General features: G+C 33.3%; 2 protein-coding genes and 1 pseudogene across 3 annotated transcripts; all 3 read right to left on the minus strand.

Moving 5' to 3' along the window:
• Positions 1-735: 735 nt before the first annotated feature.
• LOC120156161 (3-ketoacyl-CoA synthase 19-like) lies at positions 736-7,295 on the minus strand. 2 transcript variants are annotated; one of them, XM_039167568.1, is made up of 2 exons: positions 6,231-7,295; positions 736-1,063 (listed from the first exon to the last, which is right to left on the minus strand). In XM_039167568.1, exons 1-2 carry the CDS (start codon positions 7,266-7,268, stop codon positions 749-751), a joined length of 1,353 nt encoding a protein of 450 aa, XP_039023499.1. In that variant the 5' UTR covers positions 7,269-7,295; the 3' UTR covers positions 736-748. The 2 variants fall into 2 exon arrangements, with proteins under 2 accessions (XP_039023499.1, XP_039023500.1); XM_039167569.1 differs by having other exon boundaries at positions 736-1,056; positions 6,224-7,295.
• A 9,192-nt stretch (positions 7,296-16,487) lies between these two features.
• LOC120156075 lies at positions 16,488-17,683 on the minus strand (annotated as a pseudogene).
• A 4,497-nt stretch (positions 17,684-22,180) lies between these two features.
• LOC120156053 (dirigent protein 16-like) lies at positions 22,181-22,846 on the minus strand. Its single transcript, XM_039167465.1, has one exon. It carries the CDS (start codon positions 22,844-22,846, stop codon positions 22,181-22,183), a length of 666 nt encoding a protein of 221 aa, XP_039023396.1.
• Between the last annotated feature and the right edge of the window lie 21 nt (positions 22,847-22,867).

The following is a 22,867-nucleotide window of genomic DNA, read 5'->3' on the forward strand; positions in this document are numbered from 1 at the left end:
TTATTATCCCTGGGTCAGATCGGAGTTTTTTGCCCTCCACCCGATCTGACCTCACTCCCTTAAAAAATCGACTCGATTCGACCTAAACTCAATTTTTTTTTAAAATCCGACCTTATTAGATCTGGTCGAAAATCATCGATTTCGAGTTAATTGTCATCCCTAACTTTATTTGCAGGGTAGATGTGCATTATCGATGATTAGAAAAGATTATGAAAAAAATATTATATTGTAATCATAATTATTTTAAATTAATACAATGATACAAATATACTTTGGTTCCCCTTTTATCTTTGACCCTTTCAACATTAGGGGTATGATACAATACACAAAATGAATCAAATACCACTAAAGAAAAAGACCAATACAATAAACTTACCAGGAAGCGCAATTTATGGGAAGTTCTACAGCAAGCTTAAAAACGGTTAAAATAAGGCGTTATCGGTTTTGTTATCGTTTAAATAATAAAATCGGTAAAAATTACCTAAATTTTTCCTATAATTACCTAAAATATTATGTTAATCCGGTCATTTTTTAAGCCTAATAATGTTTCCGGTATTTTTTTTTTAAATCCAGTAAAAAACACTCAATAATAACAAAACCGGTAGCGCCTAATAATATTTCTGATAATTTTTATCGATTTTATTATTTAACACAATAACAAAACTGATAACACCTTATTTTAGTCATTTTTTTAGTCTGCCGCACCGGAATTATCCCTGCAATTTATAATCTCTTCACCTTAGAGATTTCATTTGCTGGATTCATTGACCCAACTGTATTTTTCCAAGAAGGACGTGTTGGCAGTACATTTCACTGGGTATTTACCAATGCAATCTTCCCACACGTTGACATTATCCATCTTCTTCATCACTTCCCACACGCAGTTATTGCACTTGAAACCAGCTCCAAGGCTTATCATCAATATCCTGTCACCTTTCTTCAGCCTCTTCTTAGCTTCCATGTAGCTCAAAACGTACCATAATCCAGCAGCCGATGTGTTGCCGAATCGATGGAGCGCCATTCGAGTCGGCTCGAGGTCGTATTCGTTTAGCCCTAAGCTTCTGTTGGATCATAAACTTGATCCATTATGGGAGCCTAAACCCAAACCCAAACTAAATTGATGTCATTACTTACATCATTTAATTAAAGATGTCATTGCTTACATCATTTAATTAATGATGTCATTGCTTACATCAATTTAGTTAGGTGAGAGTTAGATATTTGTTGAATTTGTAATGGTTTAAATTAGTTTATTTGTGTGGTGTAGGATTGTTCTTGAGTAGTATAAATACCCCTTCTCATTTTAGTTTTAAGCATCAAGAAAAATTAAGAGCTTCTAAGTGAGTGAAGAAGCAAAGTCTTATAAGAGTGAGTTGTAGTTCTTGTTTTTGAGTGAGAGTACTCTTGTAATATTTCTTTGAGTTTCAATAAAAGTTGTTTGTGTGAGTGTTTTATTTCCAACAAAGTGGCATCAGAGAGAGTTGGAAAGATCGAAGGTCTCGACGAGAGGAATACGCCGCCGCCAGAATTTTCTCAATCTGAGTTCTGACGCACCGCCACGCACCGCCGGAAGACTGCTGCCAGAAAATCGAGTTGACTCACTGAATTGAGCCGATTCAGCCGAGTTGGAGCCCTTGACCGAGTTGTCCAAGTCCCTCCAAAGTTTTTTTTTCATCGTTCCGGATTCATCCGTGCAATCGGATTTTACAAAATCTCATTATATTGAGAGATATGGCAAATGGTATGGCACCATTCCAAGTTCCGACACTCAACAACAACAACTACGACAATTGGAGTATCAAAATGAAGGCACTTCTTGGATCACAAGATGTGTGGGATATCATAGAGAAAGGCTATAATGAGCCTGCGGATGATGATGTTTTTGCTACTCTTACACCAGATCAAAAGACAACTTTGAAGGATTCAAGAAGAGAGACAAGAAGGCTCTCTACCTCATCTATCAAGCATTAGATGATGATGGTTTTGAAAAGATTTCAAGTGCAAGCTCTAGCAAGGAAGCGTGGGAGAAGCTGCAAACCTCTTATAAAGGATCCGAGCAAGTGAAGAAGGTTCGTCTCCAAACATTAAGAGGTGAATTCGAATCCTTAAACATGAAAGCATCTGAGTCTATTTCAGATTATTTCTCAAGAGTAGTAGCTGTTTCTAATCAATTAAAAAGAAATGGTGAAAAGTTAGACGATGTGAGGATAATAGAGAAGATACTCCGTTCGTTGGATCCCAAATTTGAGCACATCGTCGTGACGATTGAAGAAACTAAAGACTTGGAAGAAATGAAGATCGAACAGCTCCAAGGATCATTGCAAGCATACGAAGAGAAGCATAAAAAGAAGCATGAGTTTACTGAGCAACTCCTCAAGCTGCAACTCAAGGATATGCATGAGAGCCAACGCAATGATAGAAACCAACGTGGCCAAGGCAGAGGTAGAGGCCATGGACGAGGTGGAAGTCGAGGTCGTGGACGAGGCTGGAATTACAACAATAACAATTCCAACAACAACTATGAGAAAGGAGAAAGCTCAAAACGAGGCCGTGGAAGAATTAATCCAAACTCAAAGTATGACAAATCTCAAATTCGATGTTATAATTGTCAAAAATTTGGGCATTATGCTTCAGAATGTAGAGCTCCCAACAACAAATTTGAGGAGAAGGCCAATTACGTGGAGGAAAAGACAGATGGCAAAGAAACTCTTCTTCTAGCACGAAAGGAAACTGATGGTGGCCAAGCAAATTCCTGGTATCTTGACAGTGGTGCAAGCAATCACATGTGTGGAAGGAAAGACATGTTTGTGGAGCTAGACGAGTCAGTAAGTGGAAATGTTTCGTTTGGAGATGATTCCACAATAGCAGTGAAAGGGAGAGGTAACATTCTTATCCGTTTGAAAGATGGGAGACATCAATTTATTTCAAATGTCTACTATGTGCCCAATATGAAAAGTAACATTTTAAGTTTAGGGCAACTAGTAGAGAAAGGTTATGATATTCATATGAATAATTATAATCTTTCTATAAAAGATGATAAGAATAACTTCATTGCTAAAGTGCCGATGTCAAAGAATAGAATGTTCTTGATCAACATACAAAATGATGTTGCAAGTGCCTGAAAGCTTGCTACAAAGATGCATCATGGCTTTGGCATCTTCGATTTGGGCATCTCAATTTTGGAGGTCTAGAGCTATTATCTAAGAAGGAGATGGTGAAAGGACTACCTCACATCAACCATCCTGACCAACTCTGTGAAGGGTGTCTAGTCGGGAAACAATTCAGGAAAAGCTTTCCAAAGGAGTCAGAGACAAGAGCTAAGAAGCCACTTGAGCTCATCCATACCGATGTGTGTGGACCGATCAAGCCAAGCTCTCTCGGTAACAATAACTATTTTCTTCTCTTCATTGATGATTTTTCAAGAAAAACCTGGGTATATTTCTTGAAACAGAAGTCAGAAGTTTTTGAAGTCTTCAAGAAGTTCAAAGCAGCAGTGGAGAGAGAAAGCGGTAGAAAGATCAAAGCCATGAGATCCGATCGAGGTGGAGAATTTACTTCCAGGAGTTTCAAGAGTTCTGTGAAGCAAATGGAATTCGTCGACCAATGACAGTTCCTAGATCCCCCCAGCAAAATGGTGTGGCAGAAAGAAAGAATAGAACAATCCTCGACATGGCACGAAGCATGCTCAAAAGCAAGAAACTACCCAAAGAATTTTGGGCGGAAGCAGTATCGTGTGCAGTCTACTTGTCAAATCGATCTCCAACAAGAAGTGTATGGGGAAAGACACCGCAAGAGGCATGGAGTGGAAGAAAGCCTGGCATTTCCCACTTGAGAACCTTTGGAAGTATAGCCCATGTTCACGTACCAGACGAGAGAAGAACGAAGCTTGATGATAAAAGCGAGAGTTTTATCTTCATCGGCTATGATGCTAATTCGAAGGGCTACAAGTTGTACAATCCAGACAATAAGAAGTTTGTGATTAGTCGAGATGTGATCTTCAACGAAGAAGGAGAATGGGATTTTAACTCTCATACAGACTTCAATTTCTTTCCTCAGTTTGAAGAAGATGAGCAGACAATAAGGGAGCAACTAGATGAATCTCAACAAGAGCTTGCAACTCCACCCACTTCACCAACATCAACCACTCAAGGAGACTCATCACCTTCATCATCATCAAGTGGGAGTCAAAGTGAAAGAGTTGTGCAACGCACAAGAAGCCTTAGAGATCTCTATGAGGTAACTGAACGACAAGATAATCTTACATTATTTTGTCTGTTTGCCGATTGTGAACCAGTGAGCTTTCAAGAAGCGGTACAAGAAAAGAAATGGAGAGATGCGATGGACGAAGAAATCAAGGCCATCGAGAAGAATGACACATGGAAACTTACCTCACTTCCCAAGGGACATAAGGCGATAGGTGTCAAATGGGTGTACAAAACAAAGCAAAATGCCAAAGGAGAGATTGAAAGGCACAAGGCGAGGCTAGTTGCTAAAGGCTATAGTCAAAAGGCTGGAATTGACTATGATGAGGTATTTGCTCCTGTTGCTCGATTGGAGACTATCAGACTAATCATTTCTTTGGCAGCTCAAAACAAGTGGAAGATACAACAGATGGATGTAAAGTCCGCCTTCCTAAATGGAGTTCTTGAAGAGGAACTTTACATTCAGCAACCATCAGGCTATGAAGTCAAAGGGCATGAAGACAAGGTGTTGAAGTTGAAGAAGGCTCTTTACGGGCTAAAACAAGCACCAAGGGCATGGAATAGCCGAATCGACAAGTACTTCCAAGAGAATGGTTTCAACAAATGTCCCTACGAGCATGCTCTATATATCAAGATCAAAGATGAAGATATTTTGATCGTGTGCCTCTACGTGGACGATTTGATCTTCACTGGAAGCAACCCAAGCATGTTTAATGAATTCAAGGATGTGATGATGAAAGAATTCGAGATGACAGACATGGGGCTCATGGCGTACTACCTTGGCATTGAAGTTAAGCAACAAAATGATGGAATTTTCATTTCACAGGAAAGCTATGCAAAGGAGATACTGAAGAAGTTCAAGATGGAGAACTGTAAGCCAATAAGCACCGGCAGAATACGGGATCAAGATGACCAAACATGAAGAAGGCGAAAGTGTAGATCCAACATTCTTCAAAAGTTTGGTAGGAAGTCTACGCTATCTAACTTGCACGAGACCCGATATTCTTCACGCAGTTGGATTGGTTAGTCGCTACATGGAATCCCCAACAACCATCCATTTTAAAGCTGCAAAGAGAATTCTTCGCTATCTGAAAGGTACAATTGACTTTGGCTTGTTCTATTCAGTTTCTAATGATTACAAGCTTGTTGGATATAGCGATAGTGATTGGGGTGGAGACATAGATAATCGAAGGAGCACTACTGGATTCGTATTTTTCATGGGAGATATTGCATTCACATGGATGTCAAAGAAACAACCGATTGTCACATTGTCCACTTGTGAAGCGGAATATGTTGCTGCTACCTCATGTGTTTGTCATGCAATTTGGCTTAGAAATCTATTGAAGGAGATTGGTTTGATACAAGAAGAGCCTACCAAGGTTTGTGTCGACAACAAGTCAGCCATTGCCTTAGCGAAGAATCCAGTATTCCATGATCGAAGCAAGCACATTGATATTCGCTACCACTATATAAGGGAGTGTGTTGCAAGAAAAGATGTGGAAGTTGAATATGTGAAGTCACAAGATCAAGTTGCTGATATTTTTACCAAGCCACTGACCAGCGAAGACTTCTTAAGATTAAGGAACCTACTAGGGGTCACGAGATCAAGTTTAAGGGAGGGTGTTGGATCATAAACTTGATCCATTATGGGAGCCTAAACCCAAACCCAAACTAAATTGATGTCATTACTTACATCATTTAATTAAAGATGTCATTGCTTACATCATTTAATTAATGATGTCATTGCTTACATCAATTTAGTTAGGTGAGAGTTAGATATTTGTTGAATTTGTAATGGTTTAAATTAGTTTATTTGTGTGGTGTAGGATTGTTCTTGAGTAGTATAAATACCCCTTCTCATTTTAGTTTTAAGCATCAAGAAAAATTAAGAGCTTCTAAGTGAGTGAAGAAGCAAAGTCTTATAAGAGTGAGTTGTAGTTCTTGTTTTTGAGTGAGAGTACTCTTGTAATATTTCTTTGAGTTTCAATAAAAGTTGTTTGTGTGAGTGTTTTATTTCCAACAGCTTCTTCCCATGCCGTCGATCACCGCCCTTCCTCCCGGATGAATGCAGAAATGTTCTATGCCGGACTTGAGGTTCAGATTGGGTTCCGAGGTTGATGTTTTGCTCTTGTTTCTCCAATAGGTCACCAATGAGTACCGGACGAGTTCCCTCAATGGTAACATTTTGGGTACCAAGACTCCAAGGTTCATCGCCACAGCTTTAGCGGCCGCTTTCGGGAGATTTTTGGTTAGGAAGAAACCGCAGTTGCCGTGTTCGTCTTCGATCCTGGTGCAGCTGCCGTATGCTTCGTCGTTCGAGCCGGCGTGGGTTCGAACTGAGTGGTTAAGCCTCAAAATGGCTCGGTGTTTAAGTGAGCTTTTGTTCGTCAACAGCAATGAACAACCTCCTACACGGAAAAGGATGTTGGGAAGCATCATGGACCTCTCTTTGCCTCGATACCAATTCGGACTCAGCGATTCCGAGCTCACAACGATGGAGTTCGAGTTCTTATATGTCCGAAACAGATTATTAACAAGATCAATTGCAACAACACTTGCGCTACAACCCATCCCGGTAAGATTAAAAACCTTAACATCGTCCCTCATCTTGTACCTATTAATCACTCGAGCCGGTATCGACGGCACCGAAGTAATCATCGAGATAGTGACGATGAGGACATCAATTTCTGATGGGGAAACACCGGTTTTAGCGAAGAGGTTGTCGAGGGTACCGAAGACGATATCGTTGATCTCCAAAATCGATTCCTCAAGGTTCGGGGATTCTTCGGAGCCCGCGATGACATTTCTTGGGCCGTAAGTTTCCTCCCCGATGCCCGCGTTCACCATTGCTTGGAGCAGAAACCTGTACTGTTCCATACCCAGATTTTTGTTCCTCAAAATGAGTTCACCACACGTTTCGGTGTCGAGCTTCATGTCGTCTGGAGCTTTATAACACTCGTAAGCTACAATGTAACAGCTTTGGGTTCTCGTTTTCGAAAATAATTTCAAAAGTAAGAACATTATCATGCAACAAAGAAATATCAGACATGTTGAGAAAAACTCCATTGAAAAAGAAAAGAGAAAGAAATTTAAAGTACTGGTTTGGTTCATATGAAACTTGTTGGCTCTATTTATAGTAAAATTTTGGATCTTTTTTTTCAAGTGTGGAAGATGGGATTTCGACAGGTTTGAAACATGTTCTAACAACTTGTCATGAAAATGGGTGTTGGGCATTTAGTAGGTCAGGGTCGGGGTTAGGACGTTGAGGCTATGTGCAAATTCTTAAAAAGAGGCACTGTGCAAATTGCAAAGCTTGAATGCAGTATATATAGGGAGATTGGTGATATTACTAACTCAAATTCTAACGGTGTGGGATAGGAAGATCATGAAGATGAGCTCATTTCTCGTAAAGTGGAGTTATACCCAAAAAAAAGAGATTTTTATTATAATAAATCTAATTTTTTTGGGCCATTGCTATTCCGGAGCCCTATTCCGTCGCGCAAAGTAGGTTTCAGTAGGGTAGGGGAGATTGCAGTTGCATTAAGAAAGTAGCACATGGAGTATCATCCAACATGCTCAATAGTTTTTTTTTATTCATCACTAGTAATTTAGTAGGTTTATAGTAAATTTTAAGGGTAAAGTATTCAAATGGTCCCCGACTATATGGTGCTGTCTTATTAAGTCCCTCAATTATGAAATGATCTCTCGATTACAAGATATTATTTTGTTAAATCCCGACTATTAAAAGTAACAAAATAGTCATTCAATTATTCATATGTTCCAAATTCATCATTTTCCATTAAAAATTTGACGGTTGTCTGAGTTGGACATTAACTTGCTGACTAGGATATAATAAAATCATATCTTAATCATGTCTACTGACGGTTGTTTGATTGAGTATCACAAGCATTCAGTTCAGTTGCATGGAGTTATTATCAGTAAATATTAAGATCAAATAACTAGTAATTCAACAATAAATTGATGATATGTGAAAAGTTAAACCATAGTATTAAATATTAACCCTAAAAATATTAGGGTGTCGTCAATAAATTAGTATACCTTGGCTACCATTAATGGTTTTTACATAAGGAAAGCCAAGCATTTAATTTAACTTGTAGTTCTTGAATATGTAGATTATGATTGTAACTGTACTTGTATTCCCTTTGAAAAAAATGGATAAGCTACTCATTTAGTATCTAAACTATCAGTTTTGGTTTGTTTTAGTACCTAAATTTTCATTTTTTTTAAAATCATAACTAAAGTTTAATTTTTGTTTCATTTTAAATTTAACGCGTTTAGTACCTAAACTATCGATTTTAGTCTAATTTAGTACCTAAACTTTCAAATTTGTTTCAAAAAATTAACGTTAAATTTTGAACGGGATACTATAAGGAAATAAAAACTAAAATTCAGGTACGATTTTGAAAATTTTAAAAGTTTAAGTACTAAAACGGATTAAAACTAATAGTTTAAGTACTAAACTATCAGTATACCCTTACAAATTATAGATTTTAAAATTTATAGAACCAACCATCAAATTTGCTTGTTAAGGAAAAATTCTAATATTGATCAAATTAATTGATAAATGTTAATTTTATATATAATCTAACTAAATTAATAAATTAAATATTTTTAGCAAATATCAAAGAATATGTAGACACCCATTTTCGTCCGGGACTTATTTAATATATATATATATTAATATTATATTTTATCTTTGTATTTTAGTTTAAATAGATGTTAGTATTTCAATTAGGATTTATGATATTATTTTAAATATTATTTTATTTTATCTTTTTTTTAGGTATTTTAATTTAAATAATTTTAAGTGTTTTAATTCAGATAAACGATATTATTTTAGGAATTATCTTTAGCTTGTTTTTAGGAATTTAAAAACTATAAATACCTTATCTCAGGGTAAGCCTAGAAGAGACACACACATCTGAGAATAAAATTTTCTTTTTCTCTATAGCTTTCTCTCTATTTTTGCATACTCCTTTATTTTCTTTTAATTTTCGTCTTTAACAAATACTAAGTATGACTATGGACGTGCTTAGCTAATTTTCTTTTAAATCGAAGGCTAAAGCGAAGACTCCAAACGTGAGAATTGTAAGAAGGATTGGCTTATTGAAGCACATTCGACTCCCCAAGAATACACTTAGCCAAATTGTTAGCTAAGAGGAAAAAAAGATCGAAATCAGTTATTGTTGAAACAACATAATCCGAGTCAACAGCAAGGAATTGTTCTTGTAGTAACCGACGTGAATCTTGAAGTAAAAATCAGCTTCGATGATCAGAGGAATTTGAGACAAAATTGAAGTCTGAGGTTGCTTTCACTATAAGTTTCTCTTTATCTCAATCTCTTTAGATTATTTATTTATTTATTTTCTTTTAGTTAATTTTTATCTTTTATTTTAAAAACAACTTTTAAAAACCATTTTTTATCTTTACTACTATTATTTATTATTTTATCTTTTATTTTATTTTATTTTATTATACCTTCTATTTTACCTTCTATTTTTTTCTTTCCTTGTATTTTTTTTTAAAATTTAACACTTTTTTTTTATTTTATTTTGTTTTATCTTTATTTTACCACTTCTTTTTTTATTTTGTTTTATTTTTATTTTCTCTTTTAACATTTTTTATATTTTATTATTTTTTTTCTGAAATTTAATATTTTCTTCACTTATTTTATTTTTTCTTTTAAAGTTTTTATATAACATTTTTTAAAATTTAATATTTCCTTCTTTGATTTATTTTTTTAGATTTAATTTTTATTTGATATTTCTTTTATTTTATGATCTAATGTTTTCAACTTTTTAGAGGTAATTACAATCAATCAAAGGTAAGTAATTCGAATCGAGTCTTTAAATTTAAATTTTCGCAATTAAGACAACTGATAAATTAAAATGGTACCGAAAGGGCATTTCAATGGTGTTAATCTTTTCTTGACTGTAACCGACTCCCGAATCTGACATATTTCTGGTAAAACACAAATCATATAAGATGGTAAATTAAGGTATCCGATCAACCTTTATTTAAATGATCGGTGGAGACTCTAACGTTTTATTTAAGTCGAAACATAATTCCGGGCCCAACCCGAAAGACGGCCGCCACTGAATCATTAATTAAACCCATTGAATTCTCAAATTTATTGTAGCTTGTGGTTTAAAGCATAGGTTGGCTATCATTAATGGCTTCAACATAAGAAAAAATATCTAATTTAATTTTCATTTAATTACAGTTGTTTTGTTGATTCGGATTATCTTTATACTTGTAAGTTTTGGATGTATAAATTATGATTGTAATTATATTTATATTCATTTAAAAAATTACAATTCTTTGTCAAAAAATTACAATTCAATAATTATATCAGCTTTAAGCATGAAAAAAATATTAATTATAAAGAAATATTCCTCGTATATGGAGATTTTGAAATTTCTAAGACTAAGGGGTTGTTGTTTGTCTCTTAATGGAACCATTCAGCGCTGAATGCTGAACCGTTCAGCATTCAGCGCGTTTGTTTCGCACTTCTAAATGATTCAGTGTTGTGTTGAATCAGTCAGCACAGAAGTACATTCTGAATCATTCAAAGCCAGTTATCAAACAACATGTTACATTCAGAGTCAAATCATTCAGAGTCTCTGAATCATTCAGCGCTTAATCATTCTGAAGTAAACAAACAGTCCCTAATTATCAAATTTGAGGAACGATTGTTCTTTTGAAAATTTTAAAATTTTATAAAATAAAAGGAATTTTTATTAATGATATAATTTTATATTTTGAAGTTTTATAATTTTATATCTTAAAATTTTAATTTAACTTTTTTAAAATTCACATGTTTAATATAAAATATAGCGTTCGTTCTTACCGATAACATGGGGATTAGGTATAGGTTGGTCATCATTAATGGTTTTCACATAAGGAGAAGAAGCATTTAAATTAGTTCTTATCTTATTGTATTTATTATATTGATTTTGATTATCTTTATACTTGTGGTTCTTGGATGTGTATATTATAATTATAATTGTGCTTGTATCTATTTAAAAATTATAATTCAAGCACTAACCAACTTATCTAAATGTGTAACACTCTAATTTGATTTGATCCGAGGTCCGGATAATTAGAATGTCACAAGGAACCACTAAGTGGCTAACCATTTTTCTTTGAAAACATTAGGTTGTTTTAAAAATTGTACTTGTAGCATGCCCATATGTTGAATGAATGTAGTATAGTATGGTTATTTGTGTGGCACTGAGCTTGTGAGCTCAGCGTATGAAATGTGTTTTCGTGCACATGTTCTTAGGTGCCATTAAAGGATCTTGTCGCCAGGTTTCAAGATTTACAGATTCAATCTTCCATCAGAGTACGTCTCGAGTATTTGGTGGGCATGTACTGTCATAGCCCCTAGTTATTTAATTCAGTCGTAACTCTATTTTGTACTTATGTATTATGGAGACTATTGTTGGGAGCTCCCCATATTTTAATTACTTATATTTTGTAAACGTAATATATTTCGAGTGTTTATATTTTGTTCGAACATTAAAACAATATAATCTTGAAACCTGGTGACGAGCTCCTCTGATGCCACCTAAGAACCTGCGCACGGAAACACATTCCATACATTGAGCTCACAAGCTTAGTACACAAATAACCCTATTATACTTCATGCATTCAACACATGAGCATGCTACAAGTATGGTTATGAACATTTGCATACAAGTATCGGTACTCCAATCGTCTAAAATCCTCCAATTTATTCCTATGTTTCCTAAAGTATCGATACCATAGGAGTGGAGTACATGAACCCTAAACCATACTTATAGCATGCTCATGTGTTGAATACATGTAGTATAGTAGGATTATTTGTGTGGCACTGAGCTTGTGAGCTCAGCGTATGCAATGTGTTTTCGTGCTCAGGTTCTTAGGTTCCATCAGAGGAGCTCGTCGCAAGGTTTCAAGATTTCCAGATTCGATCTTCTATCAGAGTACGTCTCGAGTATTTGGTGGGCATATACGGTCATAGCACCTAGTTATTTAATTGAGTCGTAACTCTATTTTGTACTTATGTATTATGGAGACTATTGTTGGGAGCTCCCCATATTTTAATTACTTATATTTTGTAAACGTAATATATTTTGAGTGTTTATATTTTGTTCGAACGTTAAAACAACCTAATCTTAAAACCTAGCGATGAGCTCCTCTGATGGCGCCTAAGAACCTACGCACGGAAACACATTCCATACGATGATCTCACAAGCTCAGTACCACACAAATAACCCTACTATACTACATGCATTCAACACATGAGCATGCTACAAGTATGGTTATGAACATTTGCATACATTATCACAACAACAAGAGTAAGCATCATGGAACTCACACCCCTCTTTACTTACTAAAAATCTTAGGTAAGAGATGGGTCCCAGAGCATCAGCGTCTCCCTATACTTCGGGTTAGGTCCGAGTCACATAGCATCGACATCTTACCCGACTAGTCTACTCCTCTAGAGTACTCAGGATGTGTTTGGGTCACTTAGTACCGGCACAACATTCAACTAGCATTTTAGGTGCCCAAGCACTAGATTGGATATATCTGAATAATCCTCAATCTACCACACAATCGTCATACAAGTAACTCGGGTGTCCTCGTTGTTTCCCAAGCATCATACAAAGGCATAAGTCTTATGGAATCTTACCTCATTAAGATTTTATGTTATCACACAATTAATTAAGGTGTTCCACTTGTGAGTTTATTTGAAGGTTCCCGTACTACCCCTTGGTTTCGCCTCTTTAGCCTTTGTTGGGCTTATGGCCTAAACAGCCACGATGGTATCGATACTCCTCTTTGGGTATCGGTACTCCCCTCATGTGGAATTGATACTTCCCCAAATATCGGTACCAAAAATGTATTCAATGTTTTAGAAATTATCTCAGTATCGATACTCTCCCACTTGGGTATCGATACTCCATTGAGTATCAGTACCAAAATTGCTTTCGATGTTTTTGGAAAATACCTCGGTATCGATACTCCTATAGGGAAAATCGATACTCTACCCTCGTTATCAATACTCCTATGAGTATCGATACCGAAATTGGCGTCGATGTTTCTAATCAAGCCCCCGAGTATCGATACCACTTGAGCAGTATCGATACTCCTTAATGGGGTATCGGTACTCTCCTCACAAATTCTTTAAACTTTGCCCTTAAACGACTGACAGTATCTGTACTGTTCTTACAATACTGATACCCAGAAAACTCTATTTCACTCGTCTAAAATCCTCCAATTCGTTCCTGAAGTTTCCCCAAGGTCCCCAAACGATGTTTACAGCGTATTTAATACTTAAGGAACATAAATTATTAAAACGATTAAATTAATTGTTAAATGTTAATCTTATATAAAATAATACTAATTTAAATAATTAAATAATTTTAGCAAATATCATAAAACCATCAACTAAACCATTGAATTCTGAAATTTTTAGTAGCATGTTTTTTTAAAACATAGTAGCGTGTGGTTTTCAGTATAGGTTAGTTATCATTAATGGTTCTGACATAAGGAAAATTGGTATCATGGATTAACATTCTAACTCAACTGAAATTGATTTTTTATTATTATTATTTTAAATTGTAATTAATATTATTATAATAATATATTTTTTTCTTATATACCCTTAAAATAAAATTAAAAAAACCAAAAAATATATACTAAAAATAAAACATAAAATTAATAATAAGTTTATATATATAAATCTTTCATCAATCCACCTATATTATTTTTTTATAAACACATATTTACGTATAAAATGTTGTTTTATTAAGTCTCTCAACTAAAAGTTATACTATTTATTATGTTCTAAAGTTGTCATTTTCTATTAAAAATTTGATGGTTGTCTAAATTGGTTGTTAGCATAATGACTGAGATATGATAGTCGTTTGAGATTCTAGGATCAGATTTTATCATATCACAATCATCATGTTAACATTTAACTTATACAACCGTAAATATTTAACAGAAAAAAACGACTTAAGAACATAATGAATGGTTTTGTAACTTTTAATAGTCGAGAGACTCAATAAAGCAATATTCCATAATAGAAAGATCATTTTATAATTTTTAATAGTTGATGGATTTAATTTTTTTCTTCAATGCATTGCCTATTGTTTGAAAAATATCTGTTTAATCTATTGATATTTGATAGAAAATACGCTTAATTTATTAAATTAATTTTAAATAAAAAATATAAATTTATTATTTATTTTTGGACTTCCATTTTTTTATTTGAGCTCGTGAATGAAACTCAGACAAAGATGATAATTACAATATTACTAAAGGAAGCACCGACATTAATGTTTTTAGATAAATTATAATTACGGTACTTGGATTCGGACACAAGTACCTAAAATAATTTGAGTTTTTTCAAATTAAAGTGAATTTTTAATTTTTAATTTTAGGTCAAAATCAGAAATTTTAAAATCACAGAATTTCAAGTCGAGCTCAATTTTAATTTTTTCGAGTCAAACTCAATAATACTCGGACTCAACTCAACTTATTTACAGACCTAAACTCAGAGACAGCCTATATTAGATTTAGAACAACTCCAGCGCTGCGCTAGAGTGGACTTCAATCTCCACTTTGGAGACTCCAGCCCATCACCACATACAATCTCCACTTTGGAGTGGCTACAGATGCATGCTACATCTGGCGTGAAACTGTAGTTGTGTTACATTTTTTTTTTGTTATTTTTTTTGTTATTATTATGAATTATAATTTTCTTATTTATTTGTATTTTCAAAATATTATTTATGAATGTTTTATTTATGCTTTTTATCTTGATATTTATTAGAAATGTATATTTTATTTTATATTTGCAAAATCAATATTATAATAGTTAAATATTGTGAATAAAGTTGAGTTGGTGGTAATGTAGAGATAGTGCTTGAGATGAATTATTGTTTCATCTTTAGAGTAGAGATAGTGATGCTGTACAGTAGAGATGAGGGCTGGAGATGGCCTTAAGAAAATTCATATGTACCATAATTTTTCTTTTAATAGTACGAAATAATTACCAGTATGTATTCAAAAAAAATTAATCAACAATGTATACACTCTACGAAAATGATTATTCAGGGTTTTAGAATTTAGAGTTTTAACTTTCTGGGTGCGTTTAATTCACGGAATGTAAGATTACCAGTGAAAATAAAAGATTACCAGGTAATAGGATTACTGAGAATGTTGTATTTTGTGTTTGGTTGGTTTAGCAGGAATGTAAGATTACCGTGTTTGGTTAAAGGAATAAAAGATTATTGGAATGTATATTTGACCAAATTGTCCTTATTATATATTTGTTTTTTAACAAGTTGAAAAATATTTATATATTTTCTTTAAAAAATTTAAATTCATAAAATTTATATAATTCTTTTACAAAATTGAAAATATAAAAAGGTTTAATGAAAGAGTAAAATGTTATTTTAACCCCTGAACTTCATATAAAATTTTAATTATAGATTTTTTTTTGTAAATCTAAAATAGTTTAAGGATAAATTTATAATTTAACATTCGTAGAATTTTTTATTCAATGACAGAATAATGATATTTTTGAAAAAAAAATTAAGACCACTTTAGTCCAAAACGTCGGTAATCAAACAATACATAAGAAAATAGAGGTAATGACATTCCCGGTAATATACCCCAAAAAATCCACTATTGGTAATGTAAGATTACCGGGAATGACATTCCCGGCCAACTAAACGGGAAAATGTGTATTTCATTCCTATGAGAATCTCAAATTTCCCCAACCAAACACACCCTCTAGGTTTTTAAAGATTACGAGGTCAAGGGTTTATGGTAAAAGGCCCAATGAGGGTTTAAGGTTTAAAGTTTTAAGGTTTTAAGATTAAAAGTTACGGGTTTAAGGTATACGGTCCAACTCCAGTTCAAAAATAACATTCACTTTTGATTTGATTGTATTACATAATTCTTTTTGTTTGTATTAACTAAATCGTTCTCCAATTATGGGTATGTTTTGTGTTAATCAGATATACTTACAAGTCCACTTTTAACAGATGTTTTGCATTATGATTCAAGTTTAAAGAGGGAAATTGTTGCCATTTAACTCAATTTGTTTCCAATGCTTCTTTTCGGTTGGAAACATAGGCGATCGACAAAGAACGACTCGACCGGGCATATCCCGGTGTAAAAAGATCAGGAGGACATGGTTCCAACTGAGCACAAACATGAACATTAGTGAAAGAAGTCTTCAATGGATTACTACATCAAAAGATCAGAATCTTGACAAGGAAAAGAGTTCACAAACATTAAAATCAAACAAAATGACGGATCGAGTTTACGAGCACACCACTGGAAAGTAGAGAACTAATTGGATGTAAATAGGATGTGAGAGCGCCTACCCCTACACCTTAATGGCATACTTCCTCATTGGGAAGTACATTTCCTTCTTCTTTTCCCTTTCAGTCTTCAATGATGCCTGCCATGCAAAACAACCGATTTTCAAAAACAATACTTGAAGTTTCAATGATGCAAGTGGTTTCGATAATCCAATGCTGATAACAAGTAAAAGATACAAATTAAAACAAAATCAGAAGGATGGCACTCCACTGCTACCTGGTGCTTAGTGAGCCTTCGGCGGATGGCTCGGGTTTTCTTGGGACGAAGATCAAGAGGCAAGAACTTCTTCTTCTTATATGCCTCCCTCAACGCGGCCTTCTGCTTCTGGGAGATTACAGTCATACTTGAGCAATGGACAGCCTCACCACCTTACTGCATCGATACCGACACCAGACTTAGAACAACATTCCAAAGCCAATGAATCAAGAACCAAAACATCGGAAATCGAATCATCGAGGCCAAGAATATTCTACTAGCAAACCGTGAGTGAATCTCATAAAAAAACAACCTAGCTTGTACACTAAGAATTCATAAAAACAATCAATGCAACAAAAGAAAACCCTCGTAAAAACAAATAAATACCCATGCCTCCAAATAATCTCAAGAACTGAAATTCCACTTTATATACACAAATTAAACATCAAAAAACATAAACATAAGATCCACACCTAAAACATAATAAAAAAACGAAATGGGAGAGAAATGGAGTTACATCTTGGAAAGCTTGTTAGGTGCACCACCGGTAACTTTAGCGACGCGAAGAAGAGCGAGTTCAGCTTTGAGATCTTTCAACTGAGACAAAAGATCAGTTTTTGATTTCTGCCTCAATTCATGAACCTTAATCCTCGCTGTTTTTTATTTATAATTTACAAGCAAAAACACGAGAGAGAGAAAACCCATGTTCAGATTCCAAAAAACTAACTAAATATTTGAAGAAAATTCATTGAACAATTTAAAGGTGTATGTTTAGTTACCCATTGCTTGCTTCTTCTGTTCTTCTGAGACTACAGCGGCGGCTTCTCTCAGATAAATCTGGAACCCTAAATTTCGAAGAAGCAAAGGGTTTTTATGGAGATTCACTGGGCCTTAATGGGCTTATTTATTTCTCCTGGTTTAAATAAAATTTGATATTTTGGGCTTAATTTATTAGATTGTCAAATTTCTTAGGGTAAACTATTTTATTTGGTCACTCACATATTATTTAGTTTATGTTTTGGTCAGTCAATTATTTTTAGGGTAAACTATGACTACCAAACTATGGAGTTGGTGTCAATATGACCATTTAACTATTTAATTGGTTCAAATATAGTTACATGTCATTACATTTAACGGGAAGTGCTTACGTGGCAGTTAACAAAATTCATATAATATGTAATTAAAGTTAAAATCAGGACCAAATTGTAATTAATACTTGTACATATTTTAAAAATAAAGTTAAGATTATGACTAAATTGATTGAACGTACAAGTATTGAGGATAAAATATGTAATTATACCAATTAAATAGTTAAATGGTTTGATCAACAATCATTAAAATTTAAGGGTAAACTACATATTTAGTCACATAACTATCACTTTTGTTCTATTTTGGTCACTCAATTATTATTTTTTCAAAATCATGCTTAAAGTTAAGTTTTGCTTCCGTTTTGGTTATTCACTGTTAAAAAATTAAGTGTGGTGTTGATATGTCACCGTAAATAATGCCACGTTATCGTTGAGAAAAAATTAAAGAAAATTATCACGTCAGGAATTATGTTTATTTTTAACGGTGGGTGACCAAAACGTAACGTTAGGAATGTTAAAAACAAATTATAGTTATATGCTAAGTCAAAATCGAAGTGATTGTAGTCTGACTAAATATGTAGTTTACCTAAAATTTAATTGTGAGTTAACATGGCATCTTTTAATTATTTTTTAATATTGATGTGACGTTATCTTTATGACAACGTGTCATCGTCATCATTATTTTTAATAATGAATGATCAAATTATAACGTTAGGTATAATTTAAAAAAATAATTAAATAATCAAAACATAAAGTAAGTAATAGATGGGTGACCCGATAGATAGTTTACTCTTTTTATCATTCTACTTTTCATTAGTTATTGAATATATTTTATAAAATGTAATTTTTATATTAAATATCTTTCTTTGATCTATTTTAGAAGTATGATAAAATCTAATATAAATTAATAATGTTCTAATTTAAAATTAAATAGATGTAATCAATATGTGATTTCAGTGGTTAAAAAAATATTGTTCTTGGATTTAAGCAATTTTATTTGTAGGGTGTCTGCGTTGTTAATGACTAAAAAAATTATCAACAAATACTATTTTATAATGACTGATTATTCTCAACAAATACTAAAAGTTACAAAATGGTCACCCAACTATTCATTGTGTTTTAAATTCATCTTTTTTTCGTAAAAAAAAATTGATGGCAGTTTACGTTGGACGTTAACCTGTTGACTGAGATATAATATAATATGAATCCAGAATCTCAAACGACTTTAATATCTCAGTCATCATGTTAACATCCAGCTCGAATTATAAGTTTGAAATATAATAAATAGTCGGGTGACCATTTTATAACTTTTAATAGTCAAATGACTTAAAAAATAACGTCTTATAATTAAGGCACTTTTTGTAACTTTTAATAATTGAAGCACTTCAAAAAAAACAATTCGATTGACATGCAGCATCTAAGAAATTGTGAGTTCGGGCATGCAATTATCTCTAATATAACAGTTGAGAATAAGTTACATACACAAACACAATACATTCATATCTACACAATGAATCAATCATTATAAAATATAATCGAATTAATAATTAAGATATGGGTAAACTATACAAATAGTCCCCTATGTTTTCGGTTTGACCGACTTTGGTCCCTAATTTAAAAATTAAGCGAGAATAATCCCTAATGTTATCAATACGTCCGATTTTAGTCTGTATCAATCCGTTCAATTTTAGTTCCTCAGCCGTTTTAGGGACTTAAACAAAAGGGGTTAACGAAAATTAATAATCTAGGAATTAAAATCGAACGGATCGATAACGTTATTGATCATTTCCCCTTAATTTTTAAATTGGTGACCAAAGTCAATCAAACCTTAAACATAGGAGACTATCTGCATAGTTTACCCTTAAGATAAACTTAATTTGAAATAATATAAATAAGACACGTATAAGGTGTTCATGATCCGATTTTAACTGAATTAAAATCCATTAACAGAATTAATCGTTTGAACATTCTTACACGTAAACTCAAAAAAATCCACATAAACCTCATCCTACTAAACCAACTGGTTGTTGGTTCACACGAGATAAAATTTAAATCACAATAACTTGGAAAAACACCTACGCACTCAACGCTAAAATATGAATTGAATTGTATTTTGTGGGTTTTTAAAAATTAAAATTGAAATTGGATGATATGAAAATTACGATTTTTTATTCAGTTCAGTTTGGTTCGATTCAGTTGTACAGTTTTTTACTTTTCACCATTTTTTAAACTCAACCTAAAAAAATAAATTTAAATCTTAAATCGAGTACAAATATATAAATCTAAATTTATAAAAAAATATTATTAGTTTTAAAATTTTATTTACTTAAAATTTTCTTATAATAAATTCAAAATGAATTAATTTTGGATACTTATTTTTTAGTTGAATTTTTTATCTCTTTTGACACAGTCCAATTGTCTAATAACCCTCAATCCCTTATTTTAAGTTAGTCCTTAATTTTTTTAATATTTCAATTTCATCCTTAAACTGTGATCCTTATTTTAAATTAGTCTTCATACTTTTAAATATTTCAATTTCATCCCTAAGTTATGACCTCTTTCTAAATTGATCCCAAACTTTTGAATATTCCAGTTTCATCCCAATTCCATTCATATATATAATTAGCTTCAACCATAATTTAACCTAATTTTTTTCAAACATATGATAATACAAAAGGATAAATTACATGTTTAGTACTTAAACTCTCTCTTTTGCTCCGTTTTAGTACCTAAATTGTCATTTTTTTCAAAATCACATCTAACATTTATATTTTATTTCATTTTAGTACCCCGCTGTTAACTTTTGTTTCATTTTTTAGTACCTAAATTTTTTAATGATGGGTACTAAAATGAAACAAAAAGTAAATATTAGGCATGATTTTGAAAAAAGTAAAGTTTAGGTACTAAAATAGAACAAAAGTAATAGTTTAGGTACTCAATATGTACTTTACCCATAAAAAAACCCTTTGTTTAAGTTGTTATGGTGACTCTTTGCTTCATTCCTTTCTTGTACACCTTTCCATGATTGGATAAATTCTACCAAATCAAGTTAAATCAAATCGAATTCCAAATATATTTTTAAATTTTATGAATCAATTTGTTTTAAGTCATTTTAAATAGTGTAGATGAAATTTATATTTAAAATAATAATAATAATTCATTTAAAAAATAATAATATAATTAAAATATAGAATATTTAATCAATTCAAAATATATTTTAAGTTGGATTTATTCATATATTATTGGCTTAATTATAAAATAAGTATCCAAACTATACCATTTTTCTCAAATAGATGCCTAAATTTTTTTGAATCATCCAAGTGCCTAATGCTACAAACGTTACCACTTTGGGTGCTCTGCCGTTAAATTTCTCCATTAAGTAACACATGTCATGCTCTGGTAATTTTAAAAAAATTATTTAAAAATTAAAACTTAAAAATTGAAATTATTTTTTAAAGAACAAAAATTTTGAAACACTTTTAAAAAGCCCCAAAACTTTAAAAACTCTCATTTCAACCCTAAACCCATGCCACTGCCATCCTTTGTTGTCGACAACCCTCCGCCAGACCTCACTTCCACCCAACAATCGATAATCCTATGAAATTGCGATCAATTGATGTGTGTACCCGACTAACTCGAAGTTGTAATTCGTGACCTCACGCAATCCCAACAACCAATCGACACCAAGTAGGGAGACGTATAACTAGGAAGATGGCAAGGAATACGTCGGTGACTATGGCCGGCAAGGACGACATCATCAGTTTAAGGATTTAGGGTTTGAGGCTTTTTTATAATTTAAGATAAATTAGGGTTTTTAAATATTCAATATTATCATAAAGTGACATGTCCATTAAAACTATGAGGTTTCGTTCCTGTGTATATCTTCTGGTCAAATCACTTTCCATTACTCTTACTTTCTATATCAAACAAGAGAAATCCATGGTTCGTTCCCTTATCTTATCTGGGTTTTTTATTATATATATTACACGTTTTCTTGTTTTTGATTACATTATGTCTGGGTTTTTTATGTTCTTCAGGATCTTGAAAACGAAACTGTTCGATATGAAGAGGTTAGTAGTGATCATACATATATATATATATATATATATATATATATATATATACCAGTTTCAGAATGATAATCACAAGTGTTGATATTCGAACTTTACCTTATCTTAAATGATATTGTATGTATAAAATATATTAAATTTCGAATTCTTCGATTTTATTATAATAAACAGTTCATGAAGCTAACAATGATATATTTTTTTTGTTACTTCGTAGCTATTAACTGAGATAAACATTGAACAGAAGAAGCTTGTTAACACCTTGTTTCACAACTTTAACTGTTGCATAACCATTTGCACCGGCATATTTCCCGGTGCCACCAATGACAGCGATGTGAGACTCCGCCGCATCTCTCCGGTGTAACCCGAAAAACCGTAACCCGTCTTTAAACCCGCCGTCCGCGAAAACCGTAGCCATCGCCATCATAGAACCAGCATCACCTTCGGAACTTGCAACGTACACCCCTTGTGCTTTTCCTAGTGGTGAACCATCAACCGAAGCACCCTCGAATAACGTCTCGTCAATGGTCACCACCGCGCCAAATTCCAGCTCCTGAAGAGTAGCCCTGGCAGGGAAATACAACCCGAGGTTCGGAACATCGAGCGTTCGAGTCGACGGAATTTTCGGGTCTGGTCCGGGGATCGGGATGCCTTTATTAGGTGGGAAAAGGCCTACCGGCTTTGAGAATGGGAGTTGGCTTGTGAGTTGCGGAGATGGAGGTCGAGAAATGTTGAGCAAATCCGGCATGGAAAACGAGATCTTGTGGCGTTTATGGTGACGGTGATGATGATTCGACGATGGGTTTTCGAGATTTCGAGCCGAGGACGAGTTCTTGACTATGGTGATGATGAAGATTAAGGTTAACAAGTATGGAAGATTGGCCATTGAATGATGGATTAATGGGTA

The sequence above is a fragment of the Hibiscus syriacus genome, unplaced genomic scaffold, assembly GCF_006381635.1.
Source record: "Hibiscus syriacus cultivar Baekdansim isolate YM2019G1 unplaced genomic scaffold, ASM638163v2 tig00111213_pilon, whole genome shotgun sequence".
Taxonomy (NCBI): domain Eukaryota; kingdom Viridiplantae; phylum Streptophyta; class Magnoliopsida; order Malvales; family Malvaceae; genus Hibiscus; species Hibiscus syriacus.

Excerpts from the sequence above, each read along its gene's own strand:
- LOC120156053 (XM_039167465.1), bottom strand. The coding sequence starts at position 22,846 with ATGGCCAATCTTCCATACTTGTTAACCTTAATCTTCATCATCACCATA.
- LOC120156161 (XM_039167568.1), bottom strand. The coding sequence starts at position 7,268 with ATGGAGTTTTTCTCAACATGTCTGATATTTCTTTGTTGCATGATAATG. Across the intron at positions 1,064-6,230 it reads CGGTGATCGACGGCATGGGA|AGAAGCTTAGGGCTAAACGA; the intron begins AGAAGCTGTTGG and ends TTATGATCCAAC.